Source organism: Entelurus aequoreus, linkage group LG10 (genome assembly GCF_033978785.1).
Source record: "Entelurus aequoreus isolate RoL-2023_Sb linkage group LG10, RoL_Eaeq_v1.1, whole genome shotgun sequence".
In the NCBI taxonomy this organism is placed as follows: domain Eukaryota; kingdom Metazoa; phylum Chordata; class Actinopteri; order Syngnathiformes; family Syngnathidae; genus Entelurus; species Entelurus aequoreus.
Window position 1 is genome coordinate 33,864,632 of NC_084740.1, and position 20,576 is coordinate 33,885,207.

The window sequence follows — 20,576 nt, forward strand, 5'->3', positions numbered from 1 at the left end:
AGACTTGCACATACGTAAAGGAGATGTATTCATGAACAAAATTATTTTTTAAATGGTTGATACTTTTCCATTTTTTTCCCCAAATTGTGATAGTCGCGCGCAATGCCGTGTTGTAGTTTCCTGCTAGATTTCCGTGAAGCACTACATATCCCCACAGTCCCTGCGCGTTATTTACATTTTTACCGTCATGGCGCCCAACACTGACGGCGAGGAAGAGGAGCTGCTCCACCTGCTTGTTTTGCAAAGCAGTGATTTAAAGACACAGTCGCTGGTATAGACGGCCATTACAGTACAGTGGAACCTCGATTAAAGAACCCTTCCCTTTAGGAACTTTTCAATTTTACAAACTTTTAGGTTGACCCCAATATGCCTTTGTGTGGGAACGCTTGATTTATTAATTTTTGGCAGCAAGGCGCAGCATTTTTGGAAAGGCGCAGCCCTCCATGTCACTTCCTGGGCAATAGAGTAGACTAATTGTACACTAATAGTCACTTCTGTTTTTTCGCCTTTTGACAAGTTTTGTCCATTTGTGCTAACTCAATATGAGTCCCAAAAAGACAACAGATCAGCGTAGAAAAGAGGGAATCGATGTGGAGTTAAAAAAAAAAAAAAAAAAGGCTATTTGGGGCATACTTGCCAACCTTGAGAGGGTTTGAGGTGGGCGGGGGCGGGGTCAAGGGGGGAGGAGTATATTTATAGCTAGAATTCACTGAAATTTAAGTATTTCTTATATATACAGTATATATATATAAATAAAATAAATACTTGACTTTCAGTGAATTCTAGCTATATATATATATATATACCCGTAATTTCCGGACTATAAGCCGCTACTTTTTCCCCTCGTTCTGGTCCCTGCGGCTTATACAAGGGTGCGGCTTATTTACGGCCTGTTCTTCTCCGACACCGACGAAGAGGATTTCGGTGGTTTTAGTACGCAGGAGGAAGACGATGACACAATGATTAAAGACTGACTTTTCATATACCGGTAGGCTGGTTATTTTGATAACGTACATGCGAGCACTTTGTATTACTTTGCACCGTTGTATTATTTGTACTCTGCACGAATGCTGTTCGCCATGTCAAAGATGTGAAACGCTTTGCGTTCCCAAACAGTCATCTCTGTCCCGACAATCCCCTCCGTGGTAGCAGGAACCCCTATATACTACGGTAATTACACATCAAAACCCTGCGGCTTATAGTCGGGTGCGGCTTATATATGGAGCAATCTGTATTTTCCCCTAAATTTAGCTGGTGCGGCTTATAGTCAGGTGCGGCTTATAGTCCGGAAATTACGGTGTGTGTGTGTGTGTGTATATATATATATATATATATATATATATATATATATATATATATATATATATATATATATATATATATATATATATATATATATATATATATATATATATATATATATATATATATATATATATATATATATATATATATATATATATATATATATAAATAAAATAAATACTTGAACTTCACTGTTCATTTATTTACACATAAACACATATAACACTCCTCTCTACTCATTGTTGTATTTGAAAGTGCAATGCTTTGCAGCCAGTAGCACAGCCTTTGAAGGAGCATAGGTATGGGCAGTGTAATATTCTGGGTTGGAGTCAATAACCAGGCGAGGTGACAAAGTTACGTCTCTTTACTTCATACTTCAGAACCGACTCCCACACTTGCCGTCAGGGTGCGCAATACAACGTAAACCATTGGCCAACCAAAAAGTAACCACAAAACACTAGTGTTCTGTGGTTACTTTTTGGTTGGCCAAGCGGACGTGACGACAGGCTGTCCTCACTCAGGTTCGCACGGACCTGGAGGGGGCATGCCTTAAGTCCGGCTGGAAATCGGGAGAAATTCGGGAGAATGGTTGCCCCGGGAGATTTTCGGGAGAGGCAATGAAATTCGGGAGTCTCCCGGAAAATTCGGGAGGGTTGGCAAGTATGATTTGGGGAGAGTACATTAATGGCGCTTGCAAGTGGAAGAATCAACAAGGCAGGCTACGTACCACAGCAAGTTTTAATTTTGATGGGAACAGTCTTTTCTGGGAAAATATGCCAAAGCAGACTTCTATCACAGTGGAGGAGAACCTCTAGCTCTCGTTCAATGGCGCATCTTCCACACAAATGGCCCCTCCCCCCTGCTCACTTCCTTCTCCTGGTTTTGTCTCTTCCTTTGTCAGCTCCTCCTTTGCCGATGTTATTATCAGTGGATTTCACTTTTTTCAATATTTATTATTTTATCAATACTGTTGTTTAAGTTAAGGATTCGTGTGATTTGTGATCGCACCAAAGGGATTTCTGTGTGTGTGCGCGTTGGCAGGGCAGCACATACAGCACAGTTCAGCTTGTTGTTGTTGTTTTGGTTTGTTAATAAAGAGATGATTTATCATCTCCTTGGTATGTTTGTTTGATATACAGTATTGTATAGCACTTTATGTCGTGTTCAAAGTGTACAAACCTTCACTAAAATATGGACTTTTGTCGAGGATGGAACCCATTATTCAGTTTCTTATGGAGAAATTTGCTTCACGGTACAAACTTTTCGATTTACAAACCCTGTGCAAGAACCAATTGGTAAGTTGGTAAGTCCTCGCAGCCTGGTCACATTAATTTTGTCGTGAAATTGTTGAGTCGTGGAAAACCTTTTATTCATACTTTGGTCTGATTTAAATTTTATGACATGCCCGGTGTCACATGTAGTGAAAAATACAAGCCGATCAACGTTTTGCGAGGCGCAAGTGCGCGCAACAGAGTCTGCTTTGCGTACGTTCCGACAGAGTACGTTTTGGCCTGAGAAAATGTAATAGACACGTTTTTATTGTGGTGTCAAATTATTAAAATATGTAATTGTGATTAATCCCGACGTCTGTAGTTAAATCATAAATAATCACGATAAATAGCAAATAGAAGCCTGCCTTATGTTTCTCCACTGCTACGGTGTGGACTGATGGTCACAAAGGACGTACGTTAATCGTGCGATTAAAAAATAAGTAGCCCTGTTAAAGCAGTGGTTGTCATATCTTTTGTCATGAACCCTTAGTGGATAGAATTTTTTTCACACCCAAACATTTTATTGTCCCAGCCAAATAATGCCGATAATGCTCTGTCAAGTGGTTATAATGCACCATTGACAAGGATTAAAGATGGTGAAAAAGACGGGGAAATATTGCTACTGACATTTCTTTGTTAGCTCGCAACGACCGTAATTGATTTGGGACAGCACTTCGCTGTCACAATTAAGTATTGACGCGTACTGACAAAAGTATTCCATTTGAGACACAGCAGTATATGACACACCAAGTGTACGTATGACACAGGCAGGCAAACATCAAATGCAGCATGACAAACAAACACAATTTCAAAAGGTTCAGAAAAACACGGCAGCAACGAGGGCAGCTCCTAGTGGTGTAAAAACACTTTTTAGTTACACAATGTCAAAGTAACACAACAAACAAGCCATCCGTCTTGGACTTGGAGACAAGGGAAGATTCAGTAAATAAACGGATATGAAATGACAAAGCAATAAACATTATTGTCCACGTTGTTGCATCCAGTGTTACTTTTGACAGCAGTTTTTAATGTAGTTTTAGTTAGTCTTTGGACGAAAATTTATCTTAGTGTACGTTAAGTTACCGTATTTTTCGGACTGTAAGTCGAAAAAACTTGACACTAATGGCAGTTTTTCTTAACCCTTGGTATGTTTTTCAGCTCTGGTCCGTTAGGGCAGGGTTCCCCAACCTTTTTTCCACCAGGAACCGGTTTAATATACCGTATTTTTCTGACTATAAGTCGCAGTTTTTTTCATAGTTTGGCCGGGGGTGCGACTTATACTCAGGAGCGACTTATGTGTGAAATTATTAACACATTACCGTAAAATATCTAATATTATTATTTAGCTCATTCACGTAAGAGACTAGACGTATACGATTTCATGGGATTTAGCGATTAGGAGTGACATATTGTTTGGTAAACGTATAGCATGTTCTATATGTTATAGTTATTTGAATGACTCTTACCATAATATGTTACGTTAACATACCAGGCACGTTCTCAGTTGGTTATTTATGCCTCATATAACGTACACTTATTCAGCCTGTTGTTCACTATTCTTTATTTATTTTAAATTGCCTTTGAAATGTCTACTCTTGGTGTTGGGTTTTATCAAATAAATTTCCCCAAAAAACGCGACTTATACTCCAGTGCGACTTATGTTTTTTTCCTTCTTTATTATGCATTTTCGGCCGGTGCGACTTATACTCCGGAGCGACTTATAGTCCGAAAAATACGGTATCTAAATTGACTTAGTTTAATTTAACAAAATTACACAACATTTTAGTCAGCTAAAATAACCGTAAATATTGTCAAGTAAAATATAAAGTGTAAAAGATGAGTATATTTGAAAGCACTTTCATTTAGACTACCTGCAAAGCAAAAGTAGCATGATCTGATTTTTTTTTTCTTTTTAACGTTGATGTTCCAGGTAATCTTATTTTCAGTGAAGGTATAGGATAGGCAAATATAAGCCTTGGCTTCAGCCTATTCCTTTTTCGGTCATGCTTTTTCTTTTCTTTTCTTTTTGTGTGTAAATGTGTATGATTGTTATATACTGTATGTATAATTTGTACTCTTAAACTGGGCACACAAAATGGTTAATGGTTGATTATATGACCGAAATAAACTTATTTCATTCATTCATCTAATGCTCAGGAATGATGCATGACACATACAATTGTCAATGCCAATAAATATCTTTCAGGCACTTTTTCTACATTTATGCTACATCACTGTCAAAGCAGGTGTGCATGAGGGTTGTGATCATGCATGCCTTCATTATAGTTTGTTGATGAACGCGGGAGACCCGGAAGCAGCAAATACACACAGATTTAACTTAGTTTTGTAAAGATCACCATCTGCTGATGGCATCATATAGCCTCAAAAATAAAATGGGTCCGCTTTACTTTCTCCCAAATGTACACACATTACAATGTGGAACACGTTAAATTCACACATTTTTGTTTTTTTACGGTGAGAAATCCAACTTCCTCACCTTGCAAGGAAAAGCATCGGATTGGCTCTGCTTCGTAACTTTCGTCTCGTTTTTATTCGTCGACAAAAAATTTAAATAAATGTTATCGTCTTAGTCAACATGCATTGGTTTTGACTTCTTATAGTCATGTTTTTATCAAGGGAAAATAGGTTGTTGACGATAACTAAGACGAAAATGATTAGACAACAAAAATAACACTGGTTGCATCTTCTCGTCGACACGCAACAGATGTGCACTTAAGTCGGGCAGGAACGGAGCTTACCTTCGGCGTCCAACATTTTGGGGATGTCCAGATACTTCTCTGCAACCTCGAAGGCGTTGTTCAGATTGGTCACAGGATCGTCCTGCGTCAATCAATCGCAGGGTCAGACAGCGCAACAAGCTAGCTTACGCACAGTGATGCAATCCTATTTTTCTACTTGTCATATTTTGATCTTTGTTCAATATTGACACATGGTCTCCTGGAATGCTGTGCGAGTGGCGCTAACCTTTCTGAGCTTGTCGTAGTCGATGAGTTCCGGTCTGTGTCGGTGGATCAGAGCGTTGAAGGCGAGACCGTCCTTCCAGCTGGAAGACACACATTGTGACGTCTTAATTTGTAACTAAATGATTTGTTTTAGTTGCTTTGAGGGCCACCACAAATACATTTGGATCACCTCAAATAGATCTGGCACTCGCACATAAACACATAATGATGCACCTGGTCTGCCAGAGGACAAGAAGACAAAACAGGAGAGATCAGTGTTGCCAATTTAGCCCCAAATACCCCTAAATTCCTGACTATAAGTCACTACTTTTTTCCTGCGCTTTAAATCCTGCGGGTTATAAAACTGTGCAGTTAATTTATGGATGTTTCTTCCCTGACAACCTTAATGCAAAAGGTTTTCATAAAACACATGGAAAGACATTGAAAAGGTGTGTTATTGTTTGTGCTATGGCGCCATCTTTTGCACAAATGGTCGTTCACTGCAGGTGCTTCTGGGTGAATGTCTACAGTGTTTCCTGCTGCTTAAAGCTCTGAACCGGAAGTACAAGTACCGTTCCGTCTTCTAATCGTACTTAAAATTTCTACTCCTATGGATTCTTCATTCATCACTCTAACCAACGGCTGTAAGTTTTACAATATAACTAAAACAATTCTTACTTACTAAACCGTTCCATGTGTGATGTCTGTTGGAGTGTTTTCATGCCTATCATAATGCAATGTAATGACGCTTGGGTTGTTAGCATTAGCAAATACGTAACATTTTTTACAAGTGTCTGTGTTAGTATTAACTTACAATGGCATTCTTTTTGTATTGTTTCAGTTTCGTAAATTCACCGTAGAGTTTTTAAGTCTGCTTAGCTAATTGGAGAGCTAGCTTCCACAGCTATTGGGTCCATGACGATCACTTCTGTTTTGTTTGATCAGCCGTTTTGCTGCCGTGTTACAGGCACCGTTTGAAAACAATTAAGATACGTAAATAAACATTTACAAAATCATTGCGTAAAGAACTCATTTCACAACATAAAATACATCTGCGACTTATAGTCCTGAGCGGCTAATATATGGAAATAATTTTTTTACTTTCTATTTAGTGGGTGCTGCTTATATACCCATGCGCTCTATAGTTCCTAAAATACGGTAGACTTTTTTTTCCCCCTTCTTCAAAAAAAAGCAACTTTTGACAAATATAGCAAAGAGACGGTTAGCTACTGATTAAAGCATGTATTGCTTTTCTCAACGAGCAGCTAGTGCTACTTTATGCCCCTCCCTTATTTAAAAGCACTCACAAGCACCTCTGTCTCGTTTGAAAAATTATGACAAAACAAGCGAGACTATCTGTAGTTCTAAACATATTTGTTTGGCTTTACTCTATTTTTGCAAATGCATTGTGGCAAATAATACAATTTGATGATTACACCCTCACCACAAATAGATTGCAGTCCTTTACAAACCAATGCAATGCGTACAAAACCCCTTACCCTGTTGTCCTCTGTGTCTTTTAAAATTTAGATTTCTATTTACTGTTTTAATTGGTTTTACCCTTTAAAATAGTTTTTAATCATATTTATATTGTTTTTATATTGGTTTTATATTTATTTATTTTTGTTTTTATTCAGTCATTGGTGGAGCTAAGGATAATATTTGAATATTGTTTTTAATATTGTTGTGCAGCACTTTGGAAACATTTTTGTTGTTTAAATGTGCTATATAAATAAAGTGGATTGGATTGGCTTTATAGCAATGGGAATCTTGTAAATTCTACCTAATGTTGTTGTAAAAAGATAGGAATCTTTAATAAAAGCAAGAACTAGTTTTTCACCTCTAAAATGGGCATCGTTAAAAGTATTTTTCACAGCACCATGTTTATTGTAACGCTTATAAAAGTGTGCCATTTGCAGTGAGGCGCAACACTTTTTCCACCAGGGGGCGAACTTTCTACACATTTCAACTACAAATACAATCTGCATCTGGCAGGTCTGTAACTAACAAAAACAAACAATATTTCCAGCATTCCAGTTGTGCATTGCGTTGCAGCAATGAAGACACCACAACAAATAAAAACACAATTAAGTTGTTTTGAGCAACATGCGTCTTCTCTCTTGTTTGACTCGACAGAAAAAAGGACCAAGAAGTGAATTGGGGGACAATGTTTTTGCTTTTAAATACATTTAAAAACAAAATGCAACCCGGACATTGTGTGTGTGTTTCTTACCTAATGTGGAAGTTCTGCACATTTACATTCTTGTAGGGAGCGGTCTTCCTCTGGCACCACAACAGAAGACCCTCCTTAGCAGACGTCTCTGCGAGGACGGAAGGGGAAGAAGATGAAAGATTCTACTCGTCAGGACAAATAGTTTTTTTCCAAGTTAAGGAATGCCTCCATCACAATAAACTCAAATGCCTTGTTCAGCGAGCAAAGTCAGGAAACAATGATGTAAGCAAAACTAAAGCATTGTCTAACTTTAAAGGGGCAACTTTACACGGATGCCTAGAGGGCGCTAACTTTCCAATACGTCGGAAGTGTTATATCTTGCCCTCTTACGGCTTTCAGCACGTAATGACGGAACCAAAACCATTAGCTTTGGGTGTTGTTAATGATAGCGATTTGGCTAGCTAACATTAGCTATCACTGAAAGAATATTGTATCATTGCAAAAATAGTGTTGTCCCGGTACCAATAATTTGGTATCGGGAGAACACAAAATAACAAAATATTTTGAGATAATAAACTATATTGATATAATCAATGTACCGTATTTTTCGGACTATAAGTCGTAGGTTTTTTTTCATAGTTTGGCCGGTGGTGCGACTTATACTCAGGAGCGACTTATGTGTGAAATTATTAACACATTACCGTAAAATATTAAATAATATTATTTATCTCATTCACGTAAGAGACTAGACGTATAAGATTTCATGGGATTTAGCGATTAGGAGTGACAGATTGTTTGGTAAACGTATAGCATGTTCTATATGTTATAGTTATTTGAATGACTCTTACCATAATATGTTACGTTAACATACCAGGCACGTTCTCAGTTGGTTATTTATGCCTCATATAACGTACACTTATTCAGCCTGTTGTTCACTATTCTTTATTTATTTTAAATTGCCTTTCAAATAACAAAATCTCATAGCTCAGTTACAGCTCTTGTTATTACCAAATCTGTGTTATATGTGTTTTATGTTGCACGATTGCACCAAGAAAAATTCTTAGTTTGTGAACCCGTTCTCAAACAATGGCAATAAAACTATTCTGATTCTGATTCTGAAATGTCTATTCCTGGTGTTGGGTTTTATTAAATACATTTCCCCAAAAAATGCGACTTATACTCCAGTGCGACTTATATATGTTTTTTCCCTTTCTTTATTATGCATTTTCGGCCGGTGCGACTTATACTCCAGAGCGACTTATAGTCCGAAAAATACGGTAGTAATTATATTGATTATAGTAAACACTGTAGTATCAACTATATATGGCTCTAGTACTTGGTAGCATTACAGTCGATATTTGCATAGATCCACCCAACTGCTAGCTTGCTGTTAGCGGTTAGCTATTGTATCCTCCTACGGTGTGTAGTGAAGCATGTTTAGCTATTCCTCGTCCTGCAAGGATGACACTTTTAAGAAACAGTTTATTTGTCGCCATGGAGGCGAGGATTAGCAATTTAGAAGTAGCTAAAACACTGTGGAGGGACGTTAGCATTCCAGTTTTGCATTGTGGCCTGTGCAGTGCATTTTTCAGGCATCAACATGTATTATCACGATATAATTATAGTATTATAAACTCTATCTTTGGACAAACTTATATCATTTATATATCATCACACCGTATATTGTCTTTGTCGCCCAACCCAACATGTTTTAAAGCACAGCTTACAAAACAGCGCACTTTTTTAAATTCACTAGTACTGCTGTACTTTATTAGTACCAGTATACGGTACAACTCTAGTACAAATACAAGACTGCAAAAGGTCAGACAGCAGTAGATGACAAACCTGAACGCCAAAAAAAAAGCCCTTAGACCAACAAGTAATTTTTGTTCAACATAATTCGTATTTGTGAAAAATATTGACACTTTAAGAATATATATAGTGGTACCTCAATTTAAGTGTTTTGAGGTGAATTTACCATGAATAGATTTACACGGACCCCGACTTAAACAAGTTGAAAAACTTATTGGGGTGTTAACATTTAGTGGTCAATTGTACGGAATATGTACTGTACTGTGCAATCTACTAATACAAGTCTCAATCAATCGATCAAAGGTAAGCGCATTCTCTTGGCTAATTGCAAAGCAATACAATGTTGTGTAAATGAAAAAAAAAACAGGAAGTCCAACCTTCAACAGAGATGTCCTGGATGGCGAAGCGGAGGATGATGGTCCAGATCATTCCCAGGGTCATCTTGGCGTTTCCGTCCACAATTTCTACAAACAAAACATAGTCATTTATTTGTGAGCTGATAATACGACATAAGAGACGTATTTGTCTTTGCAGGTTTGTGCCAAATTTAATTCGGAGGCCAATACTTAAAGAGGTCATATTATTAGGATTTCTTTCTACATTAAAAACACTTCCTTGTGGTCTACATAACATGTCATGGTGGTTCTTTGGTCAACACTTCAACAAAAGACCCTATCCTCAGGATGCTCGGTTTTGTAGGCGGTCTAATTTACGTGCCATAGTCCACCTCCAGGCCAAACCCCTTCGACTTGTATCTGCACCCCTTCAGCCATGTTGTAGTTTTCTATAGTTGTCTACTAACAAATGTCAGTTATTGGGACTACAACTGCACTCGGGAAAATAAAAATGCCGGACTTGTGCAGAGGTCTGCTGACATCACTAAGGCAAAATAGGTAACAAAATGAATGTGTCCACAACGCCTCCATGGTTTGACTTCAAATCTCCGGCACTTTTAAGGATCTCAAGTACTCAAAAATAGATGCCTAAAGGTAAGAAACGTTGGTTTTGCTTAATATGACCCGTTTAAGGTAACTTGCTTGGTTGGGAAAGAGAACAGCTGAGGGTGTGAGGATGCTGCCACACTAGTTTTTTAAATGTGTGGGTGCAAGATGAACGTCATCTTTGAGACATGGTATGCGGTGTGGCTGAATACTTGACATTGCTTGAATACAAGCTGACACTATGTACCGCGTGTCATTCATTCTTCATCTGATGTCTCGCCTCTCATCAAGATCAATGACCTATAAAGTTGAATAACTCTAAATTTGACAACTAGTACTACTTCTATTACTAGTGGTTGGCTAGTAATAGAAGCTAAAACACTTGTATGACAATTCTTGTAAAGAAAAAATAAAGGCAAATTGATATGATATTTGCTTTGTCCTTTAAGATAGGACTGACTGCACTGGCGACCTGTCCAGGGTGTACCCCGCCTACCGCCCGAATGCAGCTGAGATAGGTTCCAGCATCGCCCGCGACCCCAAAAGAGACAAGCAGTAGAAAATGGATGAATGGATGAATGGATAAGACTGACTTTTGTTATTTGCCTCCGTCTTATCATTGTAAACGTATGTTTACACTTGTCTGACTTTACAGTTAATAAAGGGTGTGTTCATCCCGCCAGCCTCAATTGTCAACTGACACTTTGCTCTAAGCCTCTATTGGATGACCTTTTAAAGAGATGCTCATCTAGCTGACAAAGTGTGTGCGTGTGTTGTGTACTAACCCTCAGCACCAATGGAGACCAGTTTGACTCCCTTGCTGGCGATGAAGTCCAGAGCTTTGTTGACGTTGTTGATCTTGTGGACCCTCATCTTGCCTCGCTCAGGCTTGGCTAACCGTTCACCTGCACAAATCACGTAAATACTTCAGAAAACATATTTAAGAATTCATAGAAACTTACTCGCAATGCAACCGTTTCCACTTCCGATAACGATATAGGAGCCGTGAGTATTGGCCGCAACAGATACGACATAAGCAATCATAGTACATATTTTTATTATTTTCTAGAGTGGATTGTTGGAAAAGGTTTGATTAAGTGAAATTAGTTATAGAATAATTGTAGGTATGAAAAACACTCACCTTAAGACAGATTTATGCTTTTGAAATTGAATGATAATTTGTTTTTCTGGCAACACCTTGTGGTCACTATAATTTAAAAAATTAAGCTCATGACGCAGTGTGTTGAATGATGCTGACACGTTTGTTACTGGATACTTTCTAATACGCTTCTGCCTTAGAGACTTTGTATGTGTAAGGAATATGCATTTATAATTACTTGAAACGTGTTTATATTGACAAATGCGCTGTTTTAGACTGCAATATTGTTCAATTATTATTATATGTTTATTAGTGGAGCATATGTGTAGCTGCTAGCTCCGAGTAGCCTATAGACAAACATGTTTACCTTTTGTAAATGACTAAAATAGAATAAAAGACCAACCTTGTGTGTTTATTGGAGAACATTTAGATGTCAACTGGCTGTCCAGCTTTGCACAAGTAAACGCACTGCAGGACTGCTTGCATCAGAAATTTGCAATGCAAGCTGATATCATTTAATACTTGTTTTTTTGCTGATATCGGACCGATATCCAATATCAATATCGGTTTAGGACACCACTAGTACGTCGGACTACAGGTGCAATATGCCACTTTCCGTTCTTGTTACATTGGACACTGCTGTTTGAGTACACTCACTGGCCACTTCATTAGGAACACTCTGCCTTATTAAAGATTGTACATCTGGATAGAGGGGGTGCGGCAATGTTAGGCTGCCTGTTGCGTCTTTTAGTTATGCAACAATCCGAAATAATCACAGCCTTTTACCAACTTCGATTTTAAGGCGGGTTAAAGCATTTTGGTTACAGCAAGCTGGAGGTCATTTCCAATCAATAAAGTTCTCAGAACAGCTTAAATGTTTATTTTACTTTTAAGTAAATGAAAGTTCCTTTGTTGGAATTTCCAGGCCCAACAAAGTTTCCTTGAGAGCCTAATATGTAAATGTCAGTGTGCTTCCGTTGTTTAGAAAACATTATTACTTATTATTTACTATTTACATATTAGGCTCTCAAGGAAACTTTGACGGAGGAGGATTTTCAAGCTCTTGCTTCTCCTTGGCACTATCACTAGCCCTGTATTTGTTACGGTGTAGATGAGGTATGTAACGACATGAACACTTCATATCACGGTTATTGTGCTATTGTTGAACGCACTCAAAAAGTCCATATGCACTGTGCACACACTGAAATCTTTTTAAATCTTTTAAACAACTAAAATAAATAGACACACTATTAGAAAACCCATTATTTTGCATGTTTTGTGTTTCTTACGCTTCTCTAATAATGTTTTAGTCTTTTTTTATCTGTTTTAACGACTAAGCTTTTATTGTTCTAAATATTGGTTTGTACTGTAGCACTTTCAGATTCATATAAACGAAATGTTTGTAACAAATGCAATCTCTTATTACTATCTCTGGCGGGTGTTGTGTCCTACTCTGTTCAGCGGTCCTTGAACGCACCGTAAAAACACTCTTTTCAATCATTCTGAGAGACAACAATAGAGAGCACAGCTTGTAAGTTCAATATGCCCATCTGAGGAGTAGAGGTGGGAATCTTTGGGCACCTCACGATTCGATTACGATTTGATCAAAAATCGATTATTGATGCACCTCTAATTTATGTATATTGATGCAGTTTTACATTTCTTTTCGTGTCATTAAATAAGCGTTTATCACGTGCAACTTTTAAAAACAGTGCATTTGTAATAAGGAACAGTTCAATTATTACATGTATTAACGTGAATAGAATACAGTAATGTGTTAATGACTTATGTTTTCATTTTAGCATTCAAGCTAACGAACTGGCGCCAGTCAGTTCACAAGTTTATCAAAGTGCAGTTATCAATCTCTGTTTTTCTATCATTTAAATTTAAAACAGTAACACTAACCGTAGGAGTCTTTTCACCGCGGCAATCATTAACACCGTTTATCGTTACATCCCTAGAGTAGACGCAAAAGGAGATACCCTCGCTTTGTGTACTGCGCCTGAGAGTCTGATGACAAACGTGTTACACGCCAAGTCTCTGCAGCGATTGTAGCATAGAGAGGACGTTGGAATTACGACACAGTCGTGCAAAAAAAGAACACGGTAGAGACCGGCTGCGTTACCTGAGATGACCTCCAGAAGCAGCATAAGTTTGAGTCCATCCCTGAAGTCCTCTTCGATGTTTTCGATCTGTGTGCCAGACTTCCTCAAGTGGGAGTTGCACCACGCCGTGAAGGTCTACACATGGACACACAGAGACACGATGAAAAATACGTGGTACAATCAACTTTGACAGGACAGGAAACATGCACATAATGAGCGCCACCACTGGTCGCAAAGACGTATTACCACCTTTTATTTACACAAACACTCGTCTTAAACCTCCCCTGTGAAGATTATTATTCATGCAGGTAGGGGTGTAACGGTACACAAAAATTTCGGTTTGGTACGTACCTCAGGTTAGAGGTCACGGTTCGGTTCATTTTCGGTACAGTAAGAAAACAAAATATAAATCTTTTGGTTATTTATTTACCAAATTTGCAAAATCTTCCACCAAAAATATTTTTCTTAGTGGAATATTTGATGTGAAGTAATCGGAACCTTGGATAGGTCAAAAATTCATAATAACATTGATTTTAAATCAATATTAAGTTTTGAGCAATGACAGTTTGAAAGAAAAAAAAAACAGCTTTGTTTTATTAGTCAACATTGCAACTTTTTCTAAATTAGATTTAACCTTTAAGCTTTTTTATTTCACTTTTGTTGTTTATTTTAATAATATTTTTCGAATGTGCCGTGGGCCTTTAAAACATTAGCTGTGGGCCGCAAATGGCCTCTGGGGCACACTTTTGACACCACTGCTATAGATAATAAAAAATTAAATCTGATAAATCTATGGATAAAAAGCAGAGCCTGGCAACGCATGCGCGTTTATCATAACTCTCTCGCTCTCTCTGTCTCTGCCCCTCCCTCACCAATGCTGCTGCGCGCACAATTTGTTTTGTGTTTAACCCCTTAACCCTGAACGTACATTGAAAATACACGCAACCCTAACTCAAAATGCCGGACATTTGAGGCATTTAAGAAACTCCGCTCGGACAGCCCCGCAAAAGAGGACATGTCCGGTGAAAAGAGGACTTATGGTCAGTCAGTGTGTGTGTGTGAATGGGTGAATGTGGAAAATAGTGTCAAAGCGCTTTGAGTTCCTTAAAAAGGTAGAAAAGAGCTATACAAATACGACCCATTTACCATTTAGTCTATCGTAGCCCGGTCGTTGCTAGCATGCTGTGTGTTGTGCCTCGGTCTGCATTGTTTACACAACGTGCGGTACGCTACTAAATATGTCCATGTGGAAACTCGTTCGGTACACCTCCGAAACGAAACGAAACCCCCGTACGGAAACGGTTCAATACAAATACACGTACCGTTACACCCCTACATGCAGGTCATAGTATTCTTTGTGCATGGACTCCATCGCAACTGAACTGTTCAGATTGTGTTTTCATTTGGTTTAGGTCAGTGATTCTCAAACTGTGGTACGGGTACTAATAGTGATACGCCAAGGAAGTACAGTGTTTGATTTTCCCATATTCAAACACAGTGTTACTGTTCAAAATGTGTGTAATGTTACAGCGGCCAAACATTTTCAACTATACTTGCTAAATAAAACCTCTGCTAGGTTTTTTATGAATACTTAGGCCTACTACGCTACTGTATTTTAATGTTGATCATTATGGTGGTACTTGGAGAGCCAAGTGTTTTCTGAGGTGCTACTTGAAAACAGTTTGAGAAGCACTGGTTTAGATTTTGTCATATTCATCCATATTCTTCTACAACAAGCTTTCAAATCATTTCAATCCCGACCACTCGTGAGAACAGACCGAGCCCATCTCGCTTATGTCGAGCAAGGCTGACATTAATCCCGACAGGAATCAAACTAAACAACATCTGTGATATTTGTAATTAATTCCACATCACAATGGAGCAACAAATCACAAACAGGCGGATGGGAAAAGGCTGAAATCACACACGTACATGGCGGTTTGGATTCTGTGATTCTGGTTAGCCAGCATTCCAGGGAGACATGCTTTTGATCATTTTATTTTGAAGGAGCGCGTTTCATCGTGGCGGGGGCCGGCCAAGACGCCGTGCTTTGTCAGGCCACACTCAGATGCACAGCATGGATCTTTAAAAGCACTTTAGAAACATTTTCACTATCTATCATCCACGCAATTAACCCCGCCGCTGGCTTGAAAAACATTGTAATTGGGGGATCCTCGTGGCCCCGCCCCCCTTCTCACCGTCCCACTGTGGTCACCGGCACAAAGCGTCCATTGAGGGAGGTGGATAATGGCGCCCTTCAGCAGCTACCCCGGACTCCTCACCCCCAATAAACAGGGCAGGGATGTGGGGGTGGGGGGATACATTTCACATAAACAAACAGACAAATTGAGGGGTGGGGAGGCCAGGAGCGGGACAACAATGCCCCCGTTCTACCGCACACATGGCTGAATGCAGCAGGAAGTGCCGCTGCAATGACAGGAAGTTGACGTTCAGATAACCAGAGCGCCACCATTCAGATGCTTGTCACCACACAGGAAGTGCACCAGCATCTATCACAAGTTTAAACTGCAGCTGCCATCTTTTCATGAGTTTCCCAAAGAAACCTGAATAAGGCAGGAATGGGACTATTCTTTTTTTAGGGGGAGCTGAAGATTCACGATCATTGCTCCTCTGCTCTTGCAAAGCAAAGCCTTACGCCGGATTCTCCGATAAATTTCAACCAGTGTGCCGCGAGATACAGTCTGGTGTGCCGTGGGAGATTATCTAATTTGGGTTAAAAAATGTTTTTGCAAACCAGTAATTATAGTCTGTGTTGTTGTTGAGTGTCGGTGCTGTCTAGAGTTCGGCAGAGTAACCGTGTAATACTCTTCCATATCAGTAGGTGGGAGCCGGTAGCTAATTGCTTTGTAGATGTCGGAAACAGCGGGAGGCAGTGTACAGGTAAAAATGTCTAATGCTTAAACCAAAAATAAACAAAAGGTGAGTGCCCCTAAGACAAGGCATTGAAGCTTAGGGAAGGCTATGCAGAACAAAACAAACTGAGCTGGCTACAAAGTAAACAAAAACAGAATGCTGGACAACAGCAAAGACTTACTGTGGAGCAAAGACGGCGTCCACAATGTACATCCGAACATGACATGACAAACAACGTCTCCACAAAGAAGGATAAAAACAACAGAAATATTCTTGACTGCTAAAACAAAGTAGATGCAGGAAATATCGCTCAAAGGAAGACATGAAACTGCTACAGGAAAATACCAAAAAAAGAGAAAAAGCCACCAAAATAGGAGCGCAAGACAAGAACTAAAACACTACAAACAGGAAAACAGCAAAAAACTCAAAATAAGTCACGCCGTGATGTGACAGGTCATGACAGTACACCTACTTTGAGACAAGAGCTATAGTGATGCATGCTTGGTTATGGTTTAAAGTCATATCCAACAATTGCGACAACGACTTTTTACTGTCAGAGTTTAGTTTTCTGCGATGAGGTGGCGACTTGTACCCCGCATACCGCCCGAATGCAGCTGAGATAGGCTCCAGCGACCCCCCCGCGACCCCAAAAAAGGGACAAGCGGTAGAAAATGGATGGATGGATGGAGTTGAGTTTTTTTATGATTTCTGTTGGTGGTGTGCCTCTGGATTTTTTCAACACCAAAAATTTGCCTTAGCTCATAAAAGGTTGAAAAACACTGCCCCAGAGGGCCGCCAAAACATATCTGTTCCTCAGCTGTGGTTCGTATGGGCCGCAACAGTACTCAGTTGTAATACAATTTTCCACCACTTGTGGCAGTAATGACAATCTCAAACAAACACAAGAACATTGGAGCAAAAGCCATAAAAGTTTAAGCGCAAAAACTATGGCTAAAGTGGTGAAGCGAGGGCTGGGCGATATATCGAGTTTGTAAGATATATCGATATATTTTTAAACAAGATATGAATTGAGAAAATATCGTAATATCAATCAAATTTATTTCACGTTAAAATTACCAAACGCCGCTTATTTGTTGTGTTCCTTGTTCTCCCCTGCTCCCACTCCATGGGCTACTAAACCCCTCCCCTTCCTACTTCCGAGACGTGCTTGCACGTATAAGAATATCCATGATTGGTTGGTTGTTTACTATGATGAGCCACGATTGGTTAGGGACAGGCCAATCAGAGGCAAGATAGGGCGGGTCATCGAACCAGGAAGGGAAATCACAAAGTGCCTGCCTGCAAATGTATTTCTTTTATCTGAGTTTGATACATTTTGTATTATTTGCACAGCTATGTTATTTATTTTACGTAGAAATAATATTTTGTATTTTATTTATGTTATGTAATTCTGTACTACTTAAACAGTTTATTTTCTGTGCTGTTAATACCCATCTTGACTAACTGTGTTAATAAAAGTGCCACCGAATACTTACAGTACAGTTGTCATTCACTTCAATTTCACTGAATATCGCTTAAAAATAAATATCTTTATATGTATACTTTCACCGAAAAATATATCGAGATATATATAGAATATCGAGTTTAAGTAAAAATATGTAGAGATATACTTTTTCGTCCAGATCGCCCAGCCCTAGGTGAAGCTGTATTTTTATTTGCTCTTTAATTTTATTGGCAGTTTATTTAAAAAACATTTATAATTAATATTATTTAATATTAATATATATGTTTACCTAGATTTTTTTTAGCACCGCGTGATTGTAATTGTATGAGTCCCTTCGTTTGCAGTATTCATTTGACAAGGTTTATTCTGTTAAACTAAGTAGATTAGATATAATTATTGAATACAATTAAAAACAAGAGTAAGACAACTAATTCAGTGTTAATATTGGAGTGGGCTCTGGCCCCTCTGTAGTCAAAAAGGTTAAGAACCTCGGTCCTAAAGGACACTGTTGTCCCAATTTTACATGGGTGCTTACAAGGATCGGTATCATGGCCAATTTCCTAAATCGATTAGATTTTGATTCAGAAGGTTTTAAATCGATTCGATCCGCACTCAAATAATACAAATGTCTCAACTCTGTTACAAAATACGAATGTACTTTATGTTTTTCTCTTCACCATAAACTGTGCACAGTTCCTTCAGACAGGCGGTAAAACACAGGGATTTTATTGTGAAGGCCAGAAGTGTGCTGCTGGTTTTTTCTGGCGCACTTGACAGTGCGGGGAGATTTGTAAACAAAAGTACCTCCCGATTTATGGCTGCTGTCCTTTCTTCATAATGAGCTTCATAAACATCTTACAAGACTCTCGGTTATAAATCCAATAAATAGAAATAACAGTTTCAGTCAGACAGTAATTATAATTTAGTGTGGTTCACTTTGAGCACCTGGACGAGGCTCCTTGCCAACAAAATGTGTGATGGCCTCTAATACTGCATAACCATGGCCTGCAGAAAATTGCAATGCTTACAAGTCCCTCGCTTTCTTTTGTTTTGCCTCGGACGGCCTCAGCATAGCGTGATACTGCTGCTACTTCACGCGCAAGACTACCATGGGGGGGTGGAGGGAAAGACATATCGCAAAATTTAAACGAGATTGGGTTATAAACTTTTTTTTTTTTTACCCAGCCCTATTGAGGACACCAAAACACAGGCTGTAAGTAACTTTCTGTCCCATAACCAACAGGAAGTTATACATGAGGTCTGTATTAGTTTTTTGCCTCATCCCTCACTTAAAGTGTGAGCGAAGAATGGACCGTATTTTTCGGAGTATAAGTCGCACCTGCCGAAAATGCATAATAAAGAAGGAAAAAAACATATATAAGTCGCACTGGAGTATAAGTCGCATTTTTTGGGGAAATTTATTTGATGAAACTCAACACCAAGAATAGACATTTGAAAGGCAATTTAAAATAAATAAAGAATAGTGAACAACAGGCTGAATAAGTGTACGTTATATGAGGCATAAATAACCAACTGAGAACGTGCCTGGTATGTTAACGTAACATATTATGGTAAGAGTCATTCAAATAACTAACATATAGAACATGCTATTCATTTACCAAACAATCTGTCACTCCTAATCGCTAAATCCCATGATATCTTATACGTCTAGTCTCTTACGTGAATGAGCTAAATAATATTATTTGATACTTTACGGTAATGTGTTAATAATTTCACACATGACATAAGTGGCTCCTGAGTATAAGTCGCAAACTATGAAAAAAAACTGACTTATAGTCCGAAAAATACGGTACTACTATGGCGTTTACTCGATGTGAAAAGGCATGATAAGTCCGAAAAATAAAGAAATTATAATGTATTATCAGCTCACAGATGCCACCTGGTGGTTATTTGAGCACACTGCAGCTAGTCCTGGATAAATCAACCAACGCCAACTGCTGAATGCTTCAGTCACACGCAGGATTCTCACAGGGCCGAGGCAAAAACTAATTCAGACCTATAGCATTAAAGCTACATACCCAAAACTATGGCTTATCAAAAGCACTTTTAAACAGTTTAAATCCTTCGTTAAGGCAAGATTTCAGTCAACACAAGATTGTGGGATATCTGAAGCTTATTTAAATAGCTGAAAAATAGTACAAGATTGTTTCATTGAAGTTGACCGTTCCTTTAATAGAATTAAATCTCAACTTTGTTTTCATATTCTGGACTGATCTGCGGAGCAAATTAGAGGACATTTCTTTGACATTGATCCGCACTGTGAGAAATCCACTCAGGAATGCCAAAGTCTGTCAGCTCGTATTAGCCGCCATTAAACGTTAGAATGCCGCCAAAGAGCAGTAACGAGCAAACAATGTTCACTGATAAGGTTGTTGTTTGTGGACGCACATGGCCCTCAGCCAGCAGGCCGCCAACATGGGTCCACTTCAAAGATGGCGCCCCGGCTGACGGAACAATGGCTTTCAAGAGGACAGTGTGGACTACAGAACCAGCGCTTGAGGACAACTGCTGTAGTTCTGCTTCAACACAACTACAGAACGCTCTTTT

At 38.8% G+C, this 20,576-nt stretch overlaps 1 protein-coding gene across 2 annotated transcripts in view; it reads right to left on the bottom strand.

Moving 5' to 3' along the window:
• Positions 1-13,800, bottom strand: part of LOC133658486 (alpha-actinin-4) — a 36,008-nt gene extending 22,208 nt beyond the window's left edge. For both annotated transcript variants that reach the window (XM_062060572.1, XM_062060573.1), the window contains exons 1-6: positions 13,690-13,800; positions 11,251-11,370; positions 9,902-9,988; positions 7,773-7,860; positions 5,562-5,640; positions 5,336-5,417 (exon numbers count right to left, since the gene is read on the bottom strand). In XM_062060572.1, coding sequence (XP_061916556.1) covers positions 5,336-5,417; positions 5,562-5,640; positions 7,773-7,860; positions 9,902-9,988; positions 11,251-11,370; positions 13,690-13,714 — 481 coding nt within the window. In that variant the 5' untranslated portion in view covers positions 13,715-13,800. The remainder of the gene's footprint in view (positions 1-5,335; positions 5,418-5,561; positions 5,641-7,772; positions 7,861-9,901; positions 9,989-11,250; positions 11,371-13,689) is intronic.
• Positions 13,801-20,576: the final 6,776 nt, after the last annotated feature.